Source organism: Motacilla alba, chromosome 4 (genome assembly GCF_015832195.1).
Source record: "Motacilla alba alba isolate MOTALB_02 chromosome 4, Motacilla_alba_V1.0_pri, whole genome shotgun sequence".
Lineage (NCBI taxonomy): Eukaryota > Metazoa > Chordata > Aves > Passeriformes > Motacillidae > Motacilla > Motacilla alba.
In genome coordinates, this window is record NC_052019.1 from 22,450,069 (window position 1) to 22,470,622 (window position 20,554).

Below are 20,554 nucleotides of genomic sequence, written 5' to 3' on the forward strand. Positions count from 1 at the left end.
CCAAGTGAATTTTTTGCACGCAAGAAAGGCTGATTTTTAAAACTTACACTTTTTCAGCCAGATGTGGGTCAAAAGGTCTGCTGGTAGGTGGTCTTGCCGTCTCAAGTCTCCTCGGACAGTCGTCCAGCTGCCAGGGTGAGGTTCGACTGAGTCCTTCCGAAGCAGACCTTCTAAAATGGAGGCCTTATTTCTTCTGGGGTTTGACGATCCGAAGGCAGTTACTATTTCAGGAAGAAATGCTGCTCTCCAGGGTTTCAGGTCCCCTTGTTCAGTGCGTCAGTTAATGCCGCTGGCTGGGCTACGGGGTGTACCCAGGAGCTGCATCAAAGCCGGACAGCATAGCTCTGAGGGGGGCTAGACAGCCCAAGCTCTGGCAGTGCCACCAGCCTATGCCTTAGCAAGCCTTTAGTGATATACAGCTCAGTGATTATCAGCTCATCAGTGATTTCAGCTCTTGAAGCTTGCTAGGCTCGGCTGGGGCACGCAGCAGGCATTCGGAAGACCAGGAAAGAGAGGAGAGCGCTGTGTGAGGTTCCAAGACGATGTCTTTATTGGTCTTGTTCGTAGCTCTTCCATGGAGTGTCTCGAAGGGTCTCAGGGACAGCGGCTCCAACGAGACGGGCAGAAACAGGGGTTTATATAGGGCAAGGGAGGATTGAGAATTGTCCAATGGTAAGGGTTAAAGGAAAGTGACCTATAGCCTTACAGAGAGATAAGCCAGGGTCCGAGAGCAGGAGAGAGGGGCTCCTATTGTTCAGTCATCCTGACTCAGCATTCTGCCTCTGAACGCCAAGGCAGGTTCACAGGGCCTGTGCCTGCTACAGAACAGGGCTCATGAGAACAGCAGATTTCATCTTACATACTGGGAACAAAAGCCAGGTTCAGAATATTTTTTCTTGCTCTAAAAGTGAGAAAGTGAGATGTCTGGGAGTTAGCCATATAACTAGTCACATTTGTACTCTCAGGTCCCTTTAAAGCTGGTTCATCTGATGATCTTAAGCTCAAATGGATGTTTATCTCTCTAGCTACATAGATAGACTATGGATAACTAGCTTAGGCCTAGGTCTTAATGTGTTTTAATTTGATTTCATGTTAGAAAAGAGACATAAATTTCCTACTAAGCATAGCAGTAGTCTGAAGTTGTAAAAAGCCTCAAGACTCCTCAACTTTGATCTATTTGCATGTTAGGCAAAGCAGCTCAAGATACATGATTTTATATTTATTTTTCCTTTAAGAATTTAATACATCTCTCTTACCTCCAATTTTTTTTTCCTTTTTTTATACACACTTCTTATTTTCTTCTTTGGGAAACTGTGTAATAAAAATTTCTGTGTAAACTCATTTGAATGATAAAGTGGAAATATGAACTTTGGAATTAACACCAGCTGTACATGTTGGTTAGGAATATTTTACCTTTAGAGGAATTATCCCTGGATGATCCATCTTTATGCAGTCCAAAGTGCTTCTCCCCACAATTTCTTAAATGTGCACTTAACTGAATGCCACTCAGAGGTTTGATACTTTCAAATTTCTGAGTATAAAGAGGAAGTAATTAAATGTATTGTTAATTGATGTTCAGGAATGTCATCTCATAGTTTATTCTCAAACTGAACTTTGGGGTTGGGTTCTTTGTTTGGCAGGCTAGGAAAAAAGCTCATGAATGGTTGGAAGAAGCCAGTTTGTCTACCCCAGCAGACATAGAAGAGGAGCTAAATGAAAAACCTGAAGAACCCGGGGAAGAAAAGACTCAAAAAGACAATAAAATTGAGGGTGATAAAACAGAAGTAGACAAAAGCAAAACTGTGGAGGTAAAATAACTTTTGGAAGATAAGTTTCATTAAGTGATAAGATTGTTTCTTCATATGTTGGCTTTATATGTCATCCTTACTTTTTAAATTCATGGAAGTAATAAGAAATAATAATACACAACACAATAATACACAACAAATATTCACTGTAAAGCCAGTTGAAGACTAAAGTACATAAATGTTCTTACTGTTCTTCTGTTTCCATAAGTAAATATTAAAGGGTCCTCTGTCACATTGTTTTTATGGTTTTATGTCTGTGTTTTTGTGTGTATGCATGTGTATACTCAACATACAGTGAGCTGAGGGATTCTAAGGTGTAATGTCAAACATGACATGCACACTGAAAGTGTTTCTTAGTATCTCCTTCTCTCAGTGGCAATACATGGGAAAATGTTCAACCTATTTAAAGTTTAAATCATAAACAGACAAAGCAGAAATATTATTTAGGCAACTAACAACTGTTCATTTTCTTTATGAAAGATAGTTCTAAAGGCTGAAAGTGTTCATTTAGACAGTTCTCATAAGGTTAATTGTGATTGAGTATTTTCTGTCAAGTTAATGGCAATATTAAATGTGGTTGCTATCTTTGCTGAGATTTTTATTTCTAGTTAGAAAGTACCTCTCGTGTTTCCTTACAAAAAAGTCTAAAGAAGAAGACAGAATATATACAAAATATATCTGTATATATATGTACAGATTTTTATGTGATTGCAGATTACCAGCTGGCATCAGCTTGTGAAAGCTGTAACCCCATAGTGCTACGTAAAGATTTCTATAGTTGCTGATAAAAGCCAATTTTTTATTGGGCCCGTTATCTATTTCTGTTCTAGAGATTCAGCTAAGGGATGACTCAGTACTTTTGGCTCCATATGAAAATAATTATGATTATGACTTATTCTAGAGTTTAAGTATCTTTCTGTTTGTTAGGATGAGATTTAAAAGTGGTATGTTAGAAAATCTAAGAGCCTGACCTAGTTCCCAGCCAAGTAAACAGTAGACTCGATCTTACTAATTTTTTAGAGCAAGTAGGATGTCTGTATTTTATAGTCTGTGGATATTTAATTTTCCTTGTTCCTATGTTTGAAATTCTTTTATATGTATATACCTATAAATATATTTATCAGTGTTGTTATTATTGATTATATTATTCACATTTTTAATTCAAGGAAATCTACATGCTGTCCATTGAAAGTCTGGCTGAGGTAACTGCTCGTTGTATTGAACAGCTTCATAAAGTAGCAGAATTAATTCTACATGGGCAGGAAGTAGAAAAAACAGCACAAGATCAAGCAAAAGTACTGACAAAGTGAGTATTGTGTACTTCATATATGAACATTTGACATTTGCATAGAACTCCTGAAGTTCCATTTAGCTTGAAGGCACAGTAAGTTCATGGATCAACAAACAGCATTGGATTTAGGGGTCCTGGTGCTATATTTTCTCATAGGTTCTATAGGCTACCTGTCATTCTTTGACATGGCTGACATATGTACGTGTTACGAAAACATGACGTATACACAGGCTAAAAGTTGTTTCTGCCCCAGCAAGCAAATGTGCATGCCAACTTGGGTTGCATTTCCTGTTCCTTCTGCAGAAGATACTGTGCCTGCTTTTAGAGTGTATAATGCAGTCCTATTATCTGCCAACAGTTTCATTATCTAGTGTTTATCTGCCAAAAATATACAAAAATCAATCTGTAGTTCTAAAAATTAGACCACATTTGTTAGCAATTTTGTAGCTAACTATAGTGAAACACCCAGAATTTTAAGAAGCCCGCCTGCCTAGTGGGACTCTAAACTCAAATCTCAAGCTCTCTGTAGTTACTAAGTCTACTGATTTCAGTAAGTTGTCATGTTAAGATTTTTTAAACAGTTGACTCCTAAGTAAGTAAAATATTTAACCAAGTGCTTATCCTTAAGAATGCTACTAAGAACAGCAAAGTCCATAGGAACACTTCAGTCTAAAACAAAGCACTTATTAAGTATTTTTCAGAATCAGAGCTAAGGTACAGTGCACTTTGCAGGATGAGGTCCTATGGGATGCACTTTGGAATGTCTAGGAAAACAATGAAAGATCCCAGAACAGAATTGATCTCTCAGATTTTAACCACAAATGGTTTTTCTCTTTTAGCACAGAGTAGATGTTTTATTGTTCACGCAGAAAACTTCTCACTGTTCTCATTCAAGTTTGATTTATTTCCAACAGTATTTCCAGAAATTGTGTTGCTGCAATCATCAGAAAAACCACAGTTAAACCAGAAGTTTAGAATTTAAACAAGTGAAACATAGCACTGTCAAAAAAGACTGGTGTGTGTAACAACACATCATTTTGCTGCTGTAGTCAGCAGTGGATTTTTCAGTGAAAGAATATAAAAGCTTTATCATGAACAGTTTATGCCTAAATATTTAAAAAATATTTAGAAGCAAAATTGCTTTTTAGAATATTTAGAAGCAAAGAACATCTTTGCTTCCAAGATAAAGTTTATCATACGGTTTTTATCTATTACTAAGTCAAGGATGTATTTTTATATTTATCTCTCTTGTTTTTTTAAACCAGTTTAACAAGTGCCATGTGCAATGAAGTTTCATCTTTATCAAAGAAGTTTTCTGATTCTGTAACAGCAGCTGGGGTAAGATGACAGCATTTTCTGTAGCTTTTGGGCTTTTTTAAACATAGTTCACCTCTTGAAACAGAAATTCTTACGTGGGTCCAGAGGCTTTATATCAGCAAAGAGGCCACTTCTTTCCTCAGATCAAGAACACAGAGCATTTCTACAGCAGGGAAAGTTTATAAGCCTTGATAGATGACACCAGTTCCCTGCCTTGTAAAATCTCTCTTTCTAGAAACCACTTCCTGTTTTTCCTGATCACACACAACACTTCTCACATTGAAAGGCCCCCACATTTGAAGTTACACAGCTTGGTGAGAATTTCTTCTCCAATTTGGCCTATCCCTTTTGAACATATTTGTGTAAAAGTCATGAACAGATTGTACTTGCAGTACCTTAAGATGGTTTCACGAGTTGTCTTCTTAGCCTTTACTAGATCCCCTGGCTTAGCCCTGCAGTGTTTTCAAAAGGTTTAAGAGATTAGAAAATCTGTTTGGTCCAACTTAAAAAAAAAATCACTCTGTCTTCTATCACAAGATATTCTGTTTAAGAACATCCATTTATCTGTGAACATCTTTGCTAGAAATAGTATCCTGCCTTTCAAGATGCTTCAAGGATGACTGACATCTTAGTATTATAGCAGGATTCAGAGGTAAAAATTGTGCTGTTGCTGAAATTGTTCTGTAAACATCAGAGGAGAGCAAATTCTGGTTCTCCTGATTGTTCCATGAAAACATGAATGTAATTCAAAGGAAATTTTTCCAGTTTTCCATTAGCTCTTCCAGCACATCTCTGAGCACGTTTTTTCATAGTTATTTGTAAAGGTAAAATGATTTATGTCTTTGCTTTTATCATGAATAATTTATATAACTTCCAATTACTGCAAGGAAAAAATGCTTCTTTTGCATTTTGGGATTGTACTTTAGCATATATCTGTGGGACACTTGAAATAAATGCATGCACAAAAATATAAAAGTAAATTGCACACAAAAGATTAAACTGGCCCACTAAACAGTGCGTTTTGTAATGGATTTACTAGTAACTGAGAGTAAAAATGCACTTCTTTTCTCTAACCATCTCTCCTTGGTTCTGCCATCTTTCTCCAAACTAAAATTAAGAAGTTTCATGTTTCTATAAATCTGTAATATGAGAACTACAAGGTTGTAAATGGCAATACTTCAGTTAAATTAATCAGTATTGTGTTCAGCGTTGAAAGAAAACAACTTTTGCTGGAGGTAACTGTTGTTCTAAAGAACCACAATGCGAAGAACAGTGTGAATAAAAAAGGGAAGAACTTTTGCCATTTTAAAAAGTAATGAATCTTGATTTTCTAGCCTCTAGTAGTGTCGCTACTCATTGTATCCCTCTTTCTTCCTCTCTGGTGGTTGAGAAGAATGTCATGCATGCTGAGCTATTTCACTGGCCAACCTGCACTGCCCAGTACATGTGCTGCCTCCAGTTTGGGGATCTGAGTTTCACCTGGTTTTCCTTTTGTAGGGGAGCTACCCTGGACTTTTCATCTGGTCCTAACCACAGATATTTGTGTAACTTCTAAGAACTTAATTTTTCTTCTGACATGTCTTTTTCCTTTTTGTGTCCTTGAAAAGGAGCAAGGGGTTAAATTTTTTGTGGGATGTGAAAAGGTCACTGATAGATGGACAAAGAATGTCATTACATAAATCTCACACCTGTAGGAAAGTAGGCAGTTTGAAACTGCGGTACCTGAATTAATGAAGAAGTAAAACCCTGGGCTCGGGGTTCATTGTACACAGAGCTCATTGTACTCCGTGAAAGAAATGCATAGAGATGTGATTGAAATGCAGACACAGTTACTAGCAATACTGAGATGAACGGCCTGAGTAAGAATCAAAGTGAAAGAAGACCTCTACAGAATTCATAAAGCCACATCTCAGATATCAGTATATTTCTGTTAAGTGTATTTCTTGACCTGGCTTTTCATTCTGTTTTCTGATTTACAGAGCAATATGAAGGCAGAGGTTCTTAACCCCATCATCAACAGTGTGCTATTGGAGGTAAGCTCCACCTCTTCACATTAGAAAATGTTCTAATATAATTATTTTAAATGAGACAGGCACATTTATTTCCAAAGGCAAAACTATTTAAAAAGTAATGACAATATCACTCTGACTGTTCAGTGCCAGAACATAAATTTTGTGTTCAGCCTCTCCCACAAACACTGCAGTACTCAGGTTGCATTTACTGAGGATTCTTAAGAGCTGTATGACTGAAGTGAGGCTGGCCAGCTCTGAAACTCTGCTGCTGTATTGGTCAGAGCACAGCAAGAAGTTGCAATTTCAGACTATTCTTTCCTTTAAAATTTGGATTGTTGGTATGCTACGGTGTTCCTCATCTGCAGGCATTTAGATTTTTACAAAAATTCACAGTCTAGCAACAGCCTTGGTCAGCAAAATGTTCATGAGTGATTTCTTTTATTTGACACCATGTTCTGTTTTTGTTCAGAAAAGCACAGTGAATAAAACATACTTCAGTTTTACCAAGAAGAGGTTGAGATGAAGTAATATCCTCATAAAGTCCTAAAACTCATAGAAAGTGCAGCACAAGTTTCGAACTCTGTTAGATCACACTTCCCTTAAAACATAAAGAAACATATAGTAGTGACCATAAATTGTCATTCTGTATTTAATAATTGCATTCCCTTAAAAATAAGGAGAAGATTGCTTTACAATAGGCAATTTTGCACTGAATTAACAATACCTTTAAGGAAAATTAAGGAAAGTTGAATAGAGCTGTAGTGAAGACTACCATGCAGTTCCTTTTGTTATAGGGTAAATTTGATGTAGCTGCTGACTTATCTTCCTGTGCTCCAGGAACTGCAAAATCTAGGAGTATTTAGAATTGTGGAATACAATGTTTTGTACTTCATAAATCCCACAGCTGTATACAAATATGTATTAATACAGCCTAGGATCATGGAGAATTACAGGGCACTATACTGTTCAGTATTAGAAATTCCAAAAATAGTACTACACGTTAAAACCATTATAATTTGAACTGTTAATTTCAGTGACACTTCTCCCACCTACAGCAAATTCAAAATTAGTTCAGTTGATGGAAACACTAGCTGGTTTGTGTTTAAAAGTCAAATCTGCTTCTGAAGACTGTGGCATTTTATTCTACTCATATTACCAACAAAACTGTCTTAGAGTTTGAACTTAGCGGCAGTCAGATTTTTCTATATTTATTCAGGCTGTGCTATCTACAGGTTCTAAAATCTTGTGTGAAGACAGTGCTGATACAGCATGATGCAGATGTAAAAAAAAAAAAAAAAAAAAAGAAAAGAAAAAGAAAAGCCCAGTGTCATTCCTGAAGGACAGGGCATCTGTACTGATGAACCACATGTTTTCTCCCCCCTTTAGGGCTGCAACAGTACTACTTATATTCAGGATGCTTTCCAGTTACTGCTTCCAGTTCTGCAAATCTCCCATATCCAGACCAGTTGTTCAAAAGCCCAGGAGTTGTCAGCTTGAGAGCAACCACAGACCTGAAGTCTTGAGCTGTGCCAAGAGAAGAGCTGGTACAAGAGATGTCTGGCCACTAGAGTTCTTTGAAGACACTAAATGCGGTTTTGCACACACAGTACTAAACATTTTAAAACTCTTTCAGACTTTAGGACTTTAGAAGTAGTTAGTGAAGTGAGTCATTTCTTTTCCAGTGCGGTTCATGCTTTGCATTAATTTAAACAGAAGTTTATTGATATTAACATTGACTTAAATACAGATTCTAAATGTTGACCCTTTCAGTTGTAAACAATGTATGAAACGAATTGGAATGTATAGTTTCTTAAAACATTTAACTTCAAATTACCGTTTATATTGTTTGTATTGTAACTGAAGTTTAAAAACTATATTTCAGAAGATGGTTTCAGTATTTAATTTTTGCCAACATGAACAAATTATCAAAGTGTTGAGCTTGTTAAGTATTATTTCCAGTAGCAAATAATAACATCATATTAATATGTACCACTAGTGTAACACTTTGTATTGAAGGAGTTGCACAGCAATAGGTATTAACTTTACTAAGTGAAAATTATGGAGGTTATGCATAAAGAATTATACTGAAAAGAAATTTTCTGAGCCAGTTAAGATTATGGGTATAGCTCTGTATTTGCTGACCCATAAGTTTATATTAACTTAGGTCTATTTCATCATTTCAGTGGTTGAACAACACAGGAGAGGAAAGTAATCTTTTTAATGTGCAAGGGATAGAAAATTTCCCTTTTGTTTGGCAATCGAAACAACTGCTAAACAACCTTCTCTCAGATGTATCACTGGGTTAACACTTTGGGGTTTACTGATACCTACAGTTCTGAAATAGAAGTTGTAGCAAGAAGGTATGAAAGAATTGCTTCGGGTGTGGAGGTCATATGTCAGAGCAATCATCTTTTTTCTGAGGCAATAGTTAGGGCACAAGCAAGCAATAGGAATGACATTTCATAACAACACCAGCAACCATGCTAATTTGTCCATATCTTTAGTTTAAAATACTGAGCTTTGGACCTAAGAATTTGTTTAAGCGAGTTTACCTCTTAGACAGGAAGAACCTTCCAATATTTTACATAGCCTGTTCTCTTGAATTTTTGTCATTTATTATGTTTCTTTCTGTTATTTTGTATCTTTCTCTCTTGGTATACTCATTAATTGTATTTAAATGCTAATTTTTACAGTTAACATTTTAATATGTTTAAGCATAGTTCATACATCATAAAAATAATTAAATAGAGTGTGAGGCAGTTTCTGTGTTTGATAGAAAAGAGAAACCATGTATCTGCTTTGCACATGGTAACTTCTTTGAGTCCAGATAAGTGGACAGAAAGGTCTTTTTGTGTTTTACACTATTGTGATCCCTGTTCCTCTGTCACACTCATGGTGACTTTTCCATTTTTTGTTATTTAGAGATTAAATTTTTCCTATCCCTGTAATAAGGTTTATTATGCCAAATCTATTTCCTGGCACCCTGTAATTTAACAGACATAGAGATACCTTTCTGGGTAAGTAGAAGATGTACGGTCTCCAAATTCATTTGTACAGGCTGAATATAATATCAGAAGCCTCAGGGGGTAATGTTTGAAATCACTGAGGGGCATTCTTAAGACAAAGATTGCTTGTCTGAGATACTCCTTACTAGAGGTTTCATTGTCTTGCCTAAATTATGCATGTATGAATAAAATACCTTACCCTGAAGTAAAAGAAGCTCTAAAAAGTAACATGGAGACCAAAGTATTTACATCTGTACAATGTAGGAAGGGGAACAGGGCAGTATGTAAGCATAGGGATACTTCCATCTGATTTTAGATTCAGTCATCTTGTCCTAGGAAAACTGAATGTCATATCTTTAAATCAACTTTAGTAAATAATATTTCAGTAGAAAAGTACTGCGTGGATGTATCCAGAATATTTTGTTTACACTGATTTGTATTTTTCCACCAGTCAAATAAATCATTTGAGATACTGAACTGTGACAGTACACTAAAAGGGAGTGGCTTGCAGAATAATGTGATGGGAGTATATTCTGAGTGAAGTAATTTATTTTCTGATTTTTTTATTTACCTTTGGAATGATGAGTATAATTTTACTGGGAGACTGACAAAAACAGATATTGCCTTAAACTTTTATTTTAGAGAGAGTGTTCTTTCTTTCATCACCGCCCTTTTCCAGGTTAGTACACTCAGCCTTGGCACTTGGCAAACTACTAAGTTTTAAGTTCTTGTGAAAATTACCTGTTTTCTTGAGCAGATGTGTTTTCCATGGCATTCCATTCACTTCTGACACACCCACCCTGTTATGCAGCAACAAAGGGGGCAGACTTATGCACTAAGTTCCAAATTTGTCAGGATGAAACTTAATGTCTGCATGCCTACAGCCTTGCAGATGATCCACAGTTACAGGTCATCCCTGAAGAACAAGCTGGAATTAGACTGTTAAAGAAGTAATTTACTGTATATTAAGGATATTGACTTCTTTTTGTCTTGGGTTTGGGATTTTTTTTGGGTAAACAAACCAAAGCAAGCTGAAAGTTGTTTACTGCTTTTTAGGGTATAGTCTATTCATGTGTAAACATCTCTTCCCCATGAGTTCCTCCTACACTCCAGCTTCCATTGCTAGAGACAGCTGAACAAAAGAACTGTCTCTTCCACTTTTTATCATGCTGCTTAAATCACCCACTGAAGCCTTTAATATCTTCCTCCAAAATGTGCCTCAGTCATTACCAGTTGGGATGCTTTTTAATGATGTGTGTCGCCAGTAATGTCCAGTGTCACTCACCAGTCAGGATTCATAACATTTTCAAGCAGTCTGAAACACAACAGTATTTTGAATGACAAATGCAGGTTTCCCCCTTTTTTTCTGGCTCACAGAAGTGTTTTTATCATACAAGCATTCACCCAGCTCACAGGATTATCTTTGAGACATTCCAGTTCTATTTCAGATGACAGCCCCATCCTTTCTGCTAGTCTCAGAAGAATTTAGAGCGTGGAAAAGGACTTTCCTGAGCTCTTTTGAAAACCATCTCAGAGTAAGGTTTAACATGATGCCATCAGCCAGTCTGACCTACTTTGGAGTTTTTAGAGTTGGACTGGAAAGCCCTCTGGACTTTAAACACTTTATTCTGTCTCAGGTCAACCTTTGGTGCTGAAGCTGCTTTTATTGTGCAACTTATACATTTTCCATGCTGTGTCCTACTTCAGCATTCATATTGATGACAGTGTGCAGTTTTAGAATTAAAAATTGAAAATGAAATTTCAAAAATTCAGCTGTATTAAAAAGATGGGAGATGGAAATTATTTTCAAGAGAAAAAAACAAAAGAATGTGCTTTCTGGAAATAAGAACCATTTGCAAGGTTGGATTAGAGAAAGGCCTCTGTAAAAACATTTTTCAGCATTTTTCAGAATAAAGAAGAGATGACATCTGATTAGCTCAGCAGAACAGGAATAATGCACTTCTGAAGTAAAATGAAAATCTGCATGAACTGAAAGGTAGTCAGAGGTGGTACATCAAAAGAGGAAGAGCTCAAAGGAATAAACAGAAAGGAAATAGGAAGAAGAAAAGAATAGGAAAGAACAGTTAATTTGATCACTGTGGATCCGCAGTGCTCATTCTCCCTCTATTGGCTGCCCTGCAAAAGTCCCTGCGCACACATTTGCTAACAACTCTTTAGCAGTCTCCCCACTTTGATCTCCTCTTCACAGCCTTCCATTACAGCCTTTTGAGGACCTACCCAGAACGCCAGGTAATTCAAGTAATTTTTAAACATCTTAAGAAGCCCCTCAATCCATTTAATAGATTTGAGAAAATGCAGCCCTGCTCTTCCAGCCCTTTGAGATCTCAGAGACTGTATCAGCAGCTTATCTGGTGCTGGCATTCAAGATGGTCTCTGCCTTCCCTCCAGTTCCCTTTGCCAGTTCAGTCTCATGTCCATTTTGCACATTCTCTCCCCATCAGTTCCACCTTCCCCACCAGTTCTGTTCACACACACACACCCCCCTTCTCCACCTTCATGTCTCTTTTCTCTTGCTGGTTTCTGAGATTCTTCCCTCCTGCCCAGCATCTTGTGCACGAGAGGCTGCACCAGAACATCCTCTCTCTTCTGACATGTTCAGTTCTGACAAAGCCAGAGATGAGGACAAGGAGTTAAAAGGATGTGAGAGGAGAGAAACCAAACCTCAGGAGAAAATGGCAAGACTAAACAGTTGTTTTCAGTCCCTCCTCAAGTGTAAGGAGGTTGGACCAGCAACCACCTGAAATCCTTCTCAACTAGAATTACTTCAGAATCGCATTTTTTGTTACCATCCTTACCAATGTCCCCATTCTTCCATTATTTCCTGTACTTTGGATCATAGTTAGAAGACAAGGTAAGCTTTACTCAGCAGACAAGAAAAGCTTGAAAGAGCCTTTTGGGTTTTCTTGTTCATGGTGCTCTTAAAGGTAACTTGGAAGATGGAACCTTCCAGGGTAGTAAAACCAAATACTTGAAGAGCTGTGGGATAACTATGGGTAATAAAATAACAAATCACAGTTTATTTGTCTAAGGAAAAGAGGTAGGTTATAGGCAGCAAGAATAATAATAGAATTAAATTACAGGAGAAAGAAAATTAAGTTGGGGTCACAAGAAGCAGGGCTGCTCCTATCAAGATCTCTAGAACTGAAGGGGAAAAATGATAGATAGCTTGAAACACTTGAATCATTTAAACACTGACCAAAACGGCCCTAGCAGCTCTGTAGTGAATTGAGACAAATATGTCTCTTTTTCTGTAAGTTGCTCTCTACAATAAGAAGAAAAAGCAACCAAGAAGCAAATTGTAAGAGCTTTACTTTATAAACTGTATTAAAAACTCTTCTTCTGAAAAGCTTATTAAAAGCTCTACTTCTGAAAAACTCTGCTTCTGAGAAGCTTTCTTATGACCACAAACAAACAACAAAAAGCCCCCAAATCAAGAAAGCCTTTTTCTCTTATTTTTTTAATAAGATGGTAAACCAAAAAATAATAGAAACAAATGCTTCAGACTTACCCAACAAAATATAAAAAATCCATATGCCCTCAAATCATTCAGAAGTTAATGTTCAAAACTATTTCTGTTAAATCTGAACTGCTCAGTGTAGACTGGAAAATTCAATTTCAGCGTCAGGAGGGAGAGGCTGTATAAATGTAAGGAATGGAGGTAATGAAGTATTAACTGGATGCTAAATTGCTGCCTATCGTGTTTGCAATGGGCAGTTTACAATCTGTTCATCCTGATGGATTTAGCACAAGGGAGCCTGAAGTCCTGGCAATTTCTGTCTCTGCCTAGTAACTGATGGCTAAGCTGTACCTACAAATCATTTGTTAGCACCAAAGGAGTATGGGACCCTGCTCAGCCCAAACAGCTCCACTGCACTCAGAGGAGCAGTAGTAAATGGAAAGTCAGGAAAAGTTCCAAGAGATAATGGGTTGGAATGCTGATGATCCAAGCTGGAACAAAAGATGGAAATGCAATTTCTCAAAAAGTACAAACCCATTTAATGTCTTGATGAGTTATCAAAAATCTATCATAACGATTTTGTGATTTGAAGCCAAATTAGAATTTTTCCACATTTTTTCCTTTATCCACTAAGATATTGCACAAATTATGATGGTCTTCCTGGTTTACTGCAGAAACTAACATGCTTGCTCGCAGAATTCTTTCCTTCTGTAATACTTTGGCCACCCTTCTCAACAGCCAGAAACTGTATCTTTTAGGCATCTTAGTCATCTAGAGCATTAAGAAGGTTGAAAATTGTGCTCATTTCATGAAAGTAGAGGATAATACCTAGCTTTAAAAATACTTCTTATGCTATGGAATATATAGAATAAATTTCTGCCCTGATAAAAATATGTAATTATCACAAGAATTACCTCACAACCATGTAACTAAGTATGAATCCTGAATGAACAGAAAATAGATGTGAAATCTATACTCTGCTATCAAAGTTGTTTATGCAGCAAAACATGTTTGTCCATCATTCCTATTTTCTTAACACAAAGTAATTATGATGGAAAAAACGGAACTTGTCAACTAAAATGCGTAATTGTCATTCCCATGAAAAGATGGATAACATGGCCTCCCAAGCTGGAAATGGGGATGCTTTCTTCTGTGGTGTATGATGTGTCTTCTTTCATCTGGAAGTGGTGGTATTTCATAGGGTGACACCTGAAACTAAAGAAAATAGTATCAGGAAAAAAATAAAGAGGAGGGTAAGTCTTCTCTAATTTATCTCAAATGTCATCATTTTGACTTTAACAATAATGAATTCTTCTCTTTATTACAAAAGAAAACAACATTGTAACTAAAAGGCAGACAAAATAGGTGATTCACATCAGATTGGAGCAAAAGACTGAGACTGATACCTGGCAACTGAGTAGTGCCCCAGGTACCTGCCCCATGAGAGTGGGATAGAGGAACCTGAGCAAGGCACACCAGGCCTTACCCGCTTCCAGGGAAGCTGGCAATGGAAGGGTGAGCAGAGCCAGAAACATTCACCACATCCACCTAGCTGAAGTGCTCCTCTGTGCCCAGCTGCATTTCCCATTCTATACCGCTACATGGCAGGACAAATTTGGAAAGAATGAAATGAAAGCAGCTTTTTCCACATTCACAAGTGAACTGCTTCTCACTAACCATCGATGACACTTTTGAATTTGGATTCCAGCTCCCAGAGCTCACAGATTCCAATCAAGCTTGTCTTACTTTTTAGGGAACTATAAAATGCTGAGGGAGGAGAAGAGGGAGGTGGAGTGGAAGTACAGGATTTCTGTACTTCTAACTTGCACACTGAGTGAAAAAGCAAATATAGCTTGTCACCCATTCTGGTAGTTCCCATAGCTGCAGGCCTGATTACAACATCTGTCTACATTTTCTTTTACATGGTAGGAACTGGGTTCAGAAGTGTTCCTTGGCTGTGAAATCTTACTGGAGGCAGCAGCAGCCGAAGTGAGCTAGAAAATGACAAGTGTAGGCAGGATAGACTGCATCAAAAATTGATGCCAGCTAATGGAGCAGTGGGTTTAAACAGCCTGCACAGTGCCCCTTATAGTCCTCCAGTTCTGCCAGCAAGCAGGAGTGCTTCCCTTGGAAACCCTTGGTGTCTCCTTTGGAGAGAAACACAGCCTGGCATGCATTTAGTGCAGGACCCAGTAATTGTGCCAAGTACCCTGGAATGTGCTCAGCAATCTGGTTCTGTGAGCTCTTCTGTGCTGAGAGGAGCTGTCATTTTAATGTGCAATTAAGACTAGAATCTCTTACGGAAGCAGAAACAGGAGGAATTACTTTTCATGATATTTAAAAAATAAATACCTAATTGAGTGCATACAGTTCTGAAAACAATTTAAAGCTGCCTGAGAGTGTAAATCATAAAATCATAGTTATCAACAGGAATTACGGTGTAAAAAATGAAGTCTTACAGAAATGGCCAACCCTCAAAGCCAGGAGGCCAGTGCTAGTAGGAACTTCTCCCTTCAGCAGCTTCACACCAAATTTTATAATAACTTTAACGACAGTACTATCACTTCAGAGCACTGAAATTATGCTTTTCAGAAAAACTGTCAAAAGGATAATTGGAAGGATCTCAGCAATTTAAAATCACACCTAGTGTTCTTCTGAAATACCTGCATGAAAGCAGCTTAACTGTAATCTTCTCACTCCTGAGCTCACTCATTACGTGCCTTTGCTAGAATGTCTTATGAGTTTTTCTGTTTTCTCTGCATAATTCCTATCTTCTGTTGTTTGTGTGGGTGCCTTGCTTGAAGACAAATGAGAGAGAGATTCTTTTAAATATGAAAACATTTTTGTAAAGCCACAATCACATAAGGAAAACAGGCATAGAATATTTTTAGTTGCACTTTCTGTTTGTGCTACTAAGTTCAGCAACGATGGCATTTAAAGACCTCTTCAGGAAGGCAGCAGCAGTGTAAGCCAAAGCCCAGGTAATACCCTAGGTATACCTGCACTGACATTTCCTGGCATTAGACTGGGATATGCACAATCAAATTTCTAATTTCCTGTGGGAGTGTTTCATTAGAAAACAATGATGGTGATGATAATCTGAATGTTGCTGGATAAGAGTCAGCCTCTCATACACTTGTTGATCTCTTGTGCCAAGCCTTGCACCCTTAGGGGGTTTCATGCCCACATGCTTCTCAGATTGTAAGAGAGGAAAGGCACCCATCAAATCCTTCTATTTTATAGTTTTTTTGACAGAGGTTTTCCTCTTTTTAGCCATACACCATGCGTTGTCCCTGCCAGTTACCTGTCATCTACTTTATGTTCCAGTTTTATAATCTATTTCACCTGAAGATTGTGCCTTAAATTCTATATTCACTGGAGACCAACTTGTCTTACTCAACTGTGCAGCTACACTGTCATTCAGAAAGAGCTACAGAGATATGAAGCACCTCAGGTGTTCAAGGATCTCAAAACCCTTTACAAAGACAGATGGCAAAAAGCAGTGTACTAAAAATCATTGGCAGTTGCTGATGTGGAACTTTCATTAGTTTTATGCAGTCTTTGACGTGTCTACCAGTTTTATTACAAGAATTAATGGGATGCAGGATACCAAAATTCTTTTATCTTGTCCTTGAGGCATTGATTGTCAAAGAGATTGATGCAGTAAATAAAATGTCTGGGTAATAGTGACCAGTTTGTGTGAATTTGATCTAGCATCAGCTCACAGCACAACACTGGGCACTTTCAAGGTAAAAAAAAAAAGTCCACCACAGCTGGCTTTAACACACTGAGTTTTTCTTTTCTTTCTTTCCTCATAAAATGGCAGCACTTCATCCAAGAAGTGTGAGGTCTCTATCTGTCCCTAATTTCCCCAAATAGAACAGTCTTCTGTCCCTAACCATTTATGAAATCTATTAATGCTGCCTTTGATTCAGAGAATACAGTGCTGCTTAAACAGGCAGAGGACAGAGGTAGTGCAGGAGAGGGCTCGCAGTTTCTCTTCATGCTTTCATTCTTCATGCATTTCATTCACATGGCTTTTATTCTGCCCTAACCACTCTAAGCCTGACGTGCAGCTTTGGTGTGGGAGAAGCCAGTGAGCCCTGCACAGTCTGCCCAGACTCCACGTGGCCCCACCCCAGGGAAAGACAGATTGTCTTTCAAGGGCAGGACACAGAAAGGGCAGGACACAGAAAGTCACTCCTTCAGGCAGACTTCTTTAGCCCCCAAGGGAAAGTTTAGCCAAAACCTTCCCAATTCAACCATGATTTCATGGATAACCATCAAAAAAAACCAAATTTCTGAATGCTCCAACACCTTCATCTTACATATGGGTACAGTGATTTGGCTCTTACTTGCCCACTTTAATTTCTTACTTCAATTATTCTTTGTCCCCACTGTTTAGGGAATAGCCATTGAATCAAGCACATTCAGAAGTGCTAGTTCTCATGGTTTTTCAAACCAGATATACATCACACAGCATTTTACAGCTGCTGAAAATAATCGTTTATGGAAGTAGAGTTCCTTAAGTTAAAAGTACCAATTGATGCAAGTAAAGCTTTGTTAAAAGCACTATGCAATCTCTCTTTTAGCTGAGGATAAAGAGTGCTTTCTTACAACCATGCAAATTAGTAAGGAGGTATCATTAGGAGAGACAGAAAAGTTGTGTCTCCAGAGCCTTATTCTGGCATGCTCTTACCTGAACAACATTGCCTCTGAATGCAAATATTTGCCCTGAGTGCAAATATTTGCCCTGAATGCAAATATATGCCTGAATAAAATGTTCATGCTTCCAATCTAAACAAGATTAGGGTAATTAATGTCACAATCTTCTCACAGCACTAATATATTGACAGCTATCATATGTTGTCCTGGGGTCTGGCCAGGACAGACTTAATATTTTGCAGTAGCTGTGAGGGGATGAGCCTGGAGCTGGGTGGGCATGGCTAGGAGATTATTCTATACCACCTCAGGTCATTGCCAGGAGCAGGGATACAGGACCCTTTCTTCCAAGGAGAAGGGTGTTTCTTCCAGTGGGGAGAAAAGTGGTAGGGAAGAGCTAGTCAGTATTGTCCCAGGCTTTCCGTGTAAATTGTTTCCTTGCCTTTTGGTATTGTTTTCTTATCTCATTGCTGTTTCCACTAACTTGTTCGTATCTCAAGCCATGATCTTTGCTTTTTGTGCTTCCAATTGGAGGGGAGGGGAAGCAAGCTGCAGGTGGTTTTAGCGGGACTACTGAATTGGAAAATATCGTTCCTAAATCACAACATATGTAAAGTGTGTTTCAGCACCTGAGGGACATGGCTCATTCATTGTTTTCCAGGACAGTTGCTAATATGGTAGTTCAATGAAAGATGGCAGAAACAGGGGATTCTTACCTTTGGTACTCAAGTGTAGTTGTAATAGTAACAGTGAAAATACAGAGACATTAAGTGATCTGTGCTGAAAAGATTCACCTTTGGCAAAGGCACAAGTGCAGAAGTTGGTGCATTTTTTTATTAGCTGAATTAGCTGTCAGTGCAATAGTGAATAACGAAGCATTTGGGTGCATTTCTGTGAGCACACACAGAACAGATATGGATAGATAGATAGATTAGATAGATAGATAGATAGATGGATAGATAAGATAGATAAATAGATAGATATACCACACAATTGGATCTAAGTATATTGATAAATTTGGCAACACATGAATGGTCATATGTTTATCAATATATTTACATTTTATAATCAACAGTATTGTCTTAAATCTAAAGACTTAAAAATACATTTATAGAAAGAAATGTGTTTTTTCTTGTTATAAAAAGAAAAACAGTGGAAAATTGCAATGTGTAATTGATTATTGACATCTCTCTCAATCTACTAGTAAGAGCAATACTTCACTGTTGCAGACTGGAGCAACAAGCAAAGAATAGGCAAACAGATCTCTCCTGACCATTCCCATGGCTAAAACCAATGTTTTTCAGCTTTTCATCTTTCAATGTGTTGTGTTAAGGGCCACTCCTGGCAGGTTCTCCAGCTCATTAGCTATAATGATCGTGATCGGAGTTATACTTGCTTTTACATTTCCTCCTCCTCACAACTGCTGTTACACCTACCACAGCTGCTGTGTAGGTAGTCTCCTGACAGAGAAATCAAACACTCTGTGCTGTGGTTAATGATTTCTCTGAGTGCAGCTCCAGATGGCTGAAGATGAGGAAAAGTATAACTCATCTTGCCTGTCTGATTCAGGGCAGGCATTGAAGCAACTCTTACCAACCAGACAGAAGCCAGGTTTGAGGCAGAGAAGGGCAGATGTTAGCAGTATCCCAAGTGGAGCTCTCTCAGGTTTCTAGCTCTGCCTAGAACCCTTCCTTATTTGAGGCTCTTGTATCAGTGGTCTGAAATGCACACTCTTCAGGGCAGCAGCTGTCAGTGATACAAAGATTATGGGTTTGATCAAGAAACTCCCTGGTACATACTTCTCATCTCCAACCCACCTCCTACTTCAGAGAAAAACCCACGCTTCATCAAGCTGATATAGTCTAGAACTGTCTTTGGCAATTTTGGGAATTTGATTCTTTTTGCATTTTTCCAGCCTCGGTACTTAGCTTTCACGTGCAGTACTTGTAACACAGCTTCTCCCTGTTGAGCAAACGAGTCTTTAGCAGCATTCTAGAGACCTCACATTCTAGAGACTTCACAGAGACAAACCCAGCACTCGTGCAAAAAGCAGATCACAATTTCCTTCCCCAGCCTCAGTTACCACAAGCACTGATAGCTTGCAAGCTTTCCTGGAACTGAGGCACCCACAGACACAAGCAGTAATGACGTGGGTCTGACCTTATCAGATGAAGTGAGAAGAGGGGGTTTTTGCAGGAAGTAAAGCAAAACTAGAGCAGAAAGTGCTTTTTATTATTTTCACAGAGTATTTAGCTCTGAGACTGTATTCCTTCAAGAAATATATTCAAAAAAACCCCAAAAAACCATGATGAAAGGCAAGATCTAGATCTAAGTTTCTGCAGCTGCATTCTTTATTAATATTTCCACACAATGTCATGTAACATTACAATTTACAATGTATTCAGCATTATTCCCACATATCACATCTGGATTTCACCTCACTGCCAGCTGTCCCTCTGAAAGGATGACTATCTGGAAAAGCAAGCCTGCTTCTGTACAGCACTGAACAAGGCTTTTGGGCTTTCTCAAAATACCTTTTTCTCTCAGTCATTCACACAGAGAATAAGGAAAAGGAATTATTAAGCCTGAAGTGTCCTGGGTTTCATATATTGTCTCACAGAGCAACCAAGAATCTGAAAAGCTGTTCCACCTCTTCTTTCTATCTTTTAGTTCCGAACAGTTAAGGTAATAAAAGCAAAAGGTGACCCCCAACAGTTACTCCCACCTCTAGCAACACAAAAGTTAAATTTTTATGGGAATGAGACATGACTTTTCCCCCTGCTTCTAAAAGATGAGTTTTAGGTGAATGCAACATCCTGGAAGAAGAACAGAATTAACAAAGCATGCTAATGATCAGCCATAATACTTTATAAGTGAAGGCACTGGAAACAGGTGAGCACCTGCTTAGCAGCACATCCTCTTTCAATCTTTAGAATGTCTTATTTTTAATCCAAGAGTAAAAAAAAAATAAAATTAAATTG

The 20,554-nt window shown here is 38.0% G+C and overlaps 3 protein-coding genes across 11 annotated transcripts in view; 1 reads left to right on the top strand and 2 right to left on the bottom strand.

Annotated features, from left to right (window-relative positions):
- LOC119700168 (toll-like receptor 1) overlaps nucleotides 1–227 on the bottom strand; it is a 29,206-nt gene extending 28,979 nt beyond the window's left edge. The window contains exon 1 of the mRNA XM_038134704.1: nucleotides 48–227. The gene's annotated coding sequence lies outside the window, so the exon portion shown is untranslated. The remainder of the gene's footprint in view (nucleotides 1–47) is intronic.
- The window catches only part of FAM114A1 (family with sequence similarity 114 member A1), a 31,439-nt gene extending 21,203 nt beyond the window's left edge, over nucleotides 1–10,236 (top strand). For both annotated transcript variants that reach the window (XM_038134701.1, XM_038134702.1), the window contains exons 10-14: nucleotides 1,641–1,808; nucleotides 2,975–3,114; nucleotides 4,365–4,437; nucleotides 6,396–6,449; nucleotides 7,815–10,236. In XM_038134701.1, coding sequence (XP_037990629.1) covers nucleotides 1,641–1,808; nucleotides 2,975–3,114; nucleotides 4,365–4,437; nucleotides 6,396–6,449; nucleotides 7,815–7,925 — 546 coding nt within the window. In that variant the 3' untranslated portion in view covers nucleotides 7,926–10,236. The remainder of the gene's footprint in view (nucleotides 1–1,640; nucleotides 1,809–2,974; nucleotides 3,115–4,364; nucleotides 4,438–6,395; nucleotides 6,450–7,814) is intronic.
- TMEM156 (transmembrane protein 156) overlaps nucleotides 9,634–20,554 on the bottom strand; it is a 29,354-nt gene continuing 18,433 nt past the window's right edge. The window contains exons 7-9 of one of the 8 annotated variants that reach the window (XM_038134710.1): nucleotides 15,575–15,708; nucleotides 11,109–14,120; nucleotides 9,634–11,076 (exon numbers count right to left, since the gene is read on the bottom strand). The gene's annotated coding sequence lies outside the window, so the exon portion shown is untranslated. Of the gene's footprint in view, nucleotides 11,077–11,108; nucleotides 15,709–19,166; nucleotides 19,536–20,554 lie in introns of all 8 variants that reach the window. The other 7 variants (XM_038134711.1, XM_038134712.1, XM_038134708.1 and 4 more) reach the window with 7 other exon arrangements.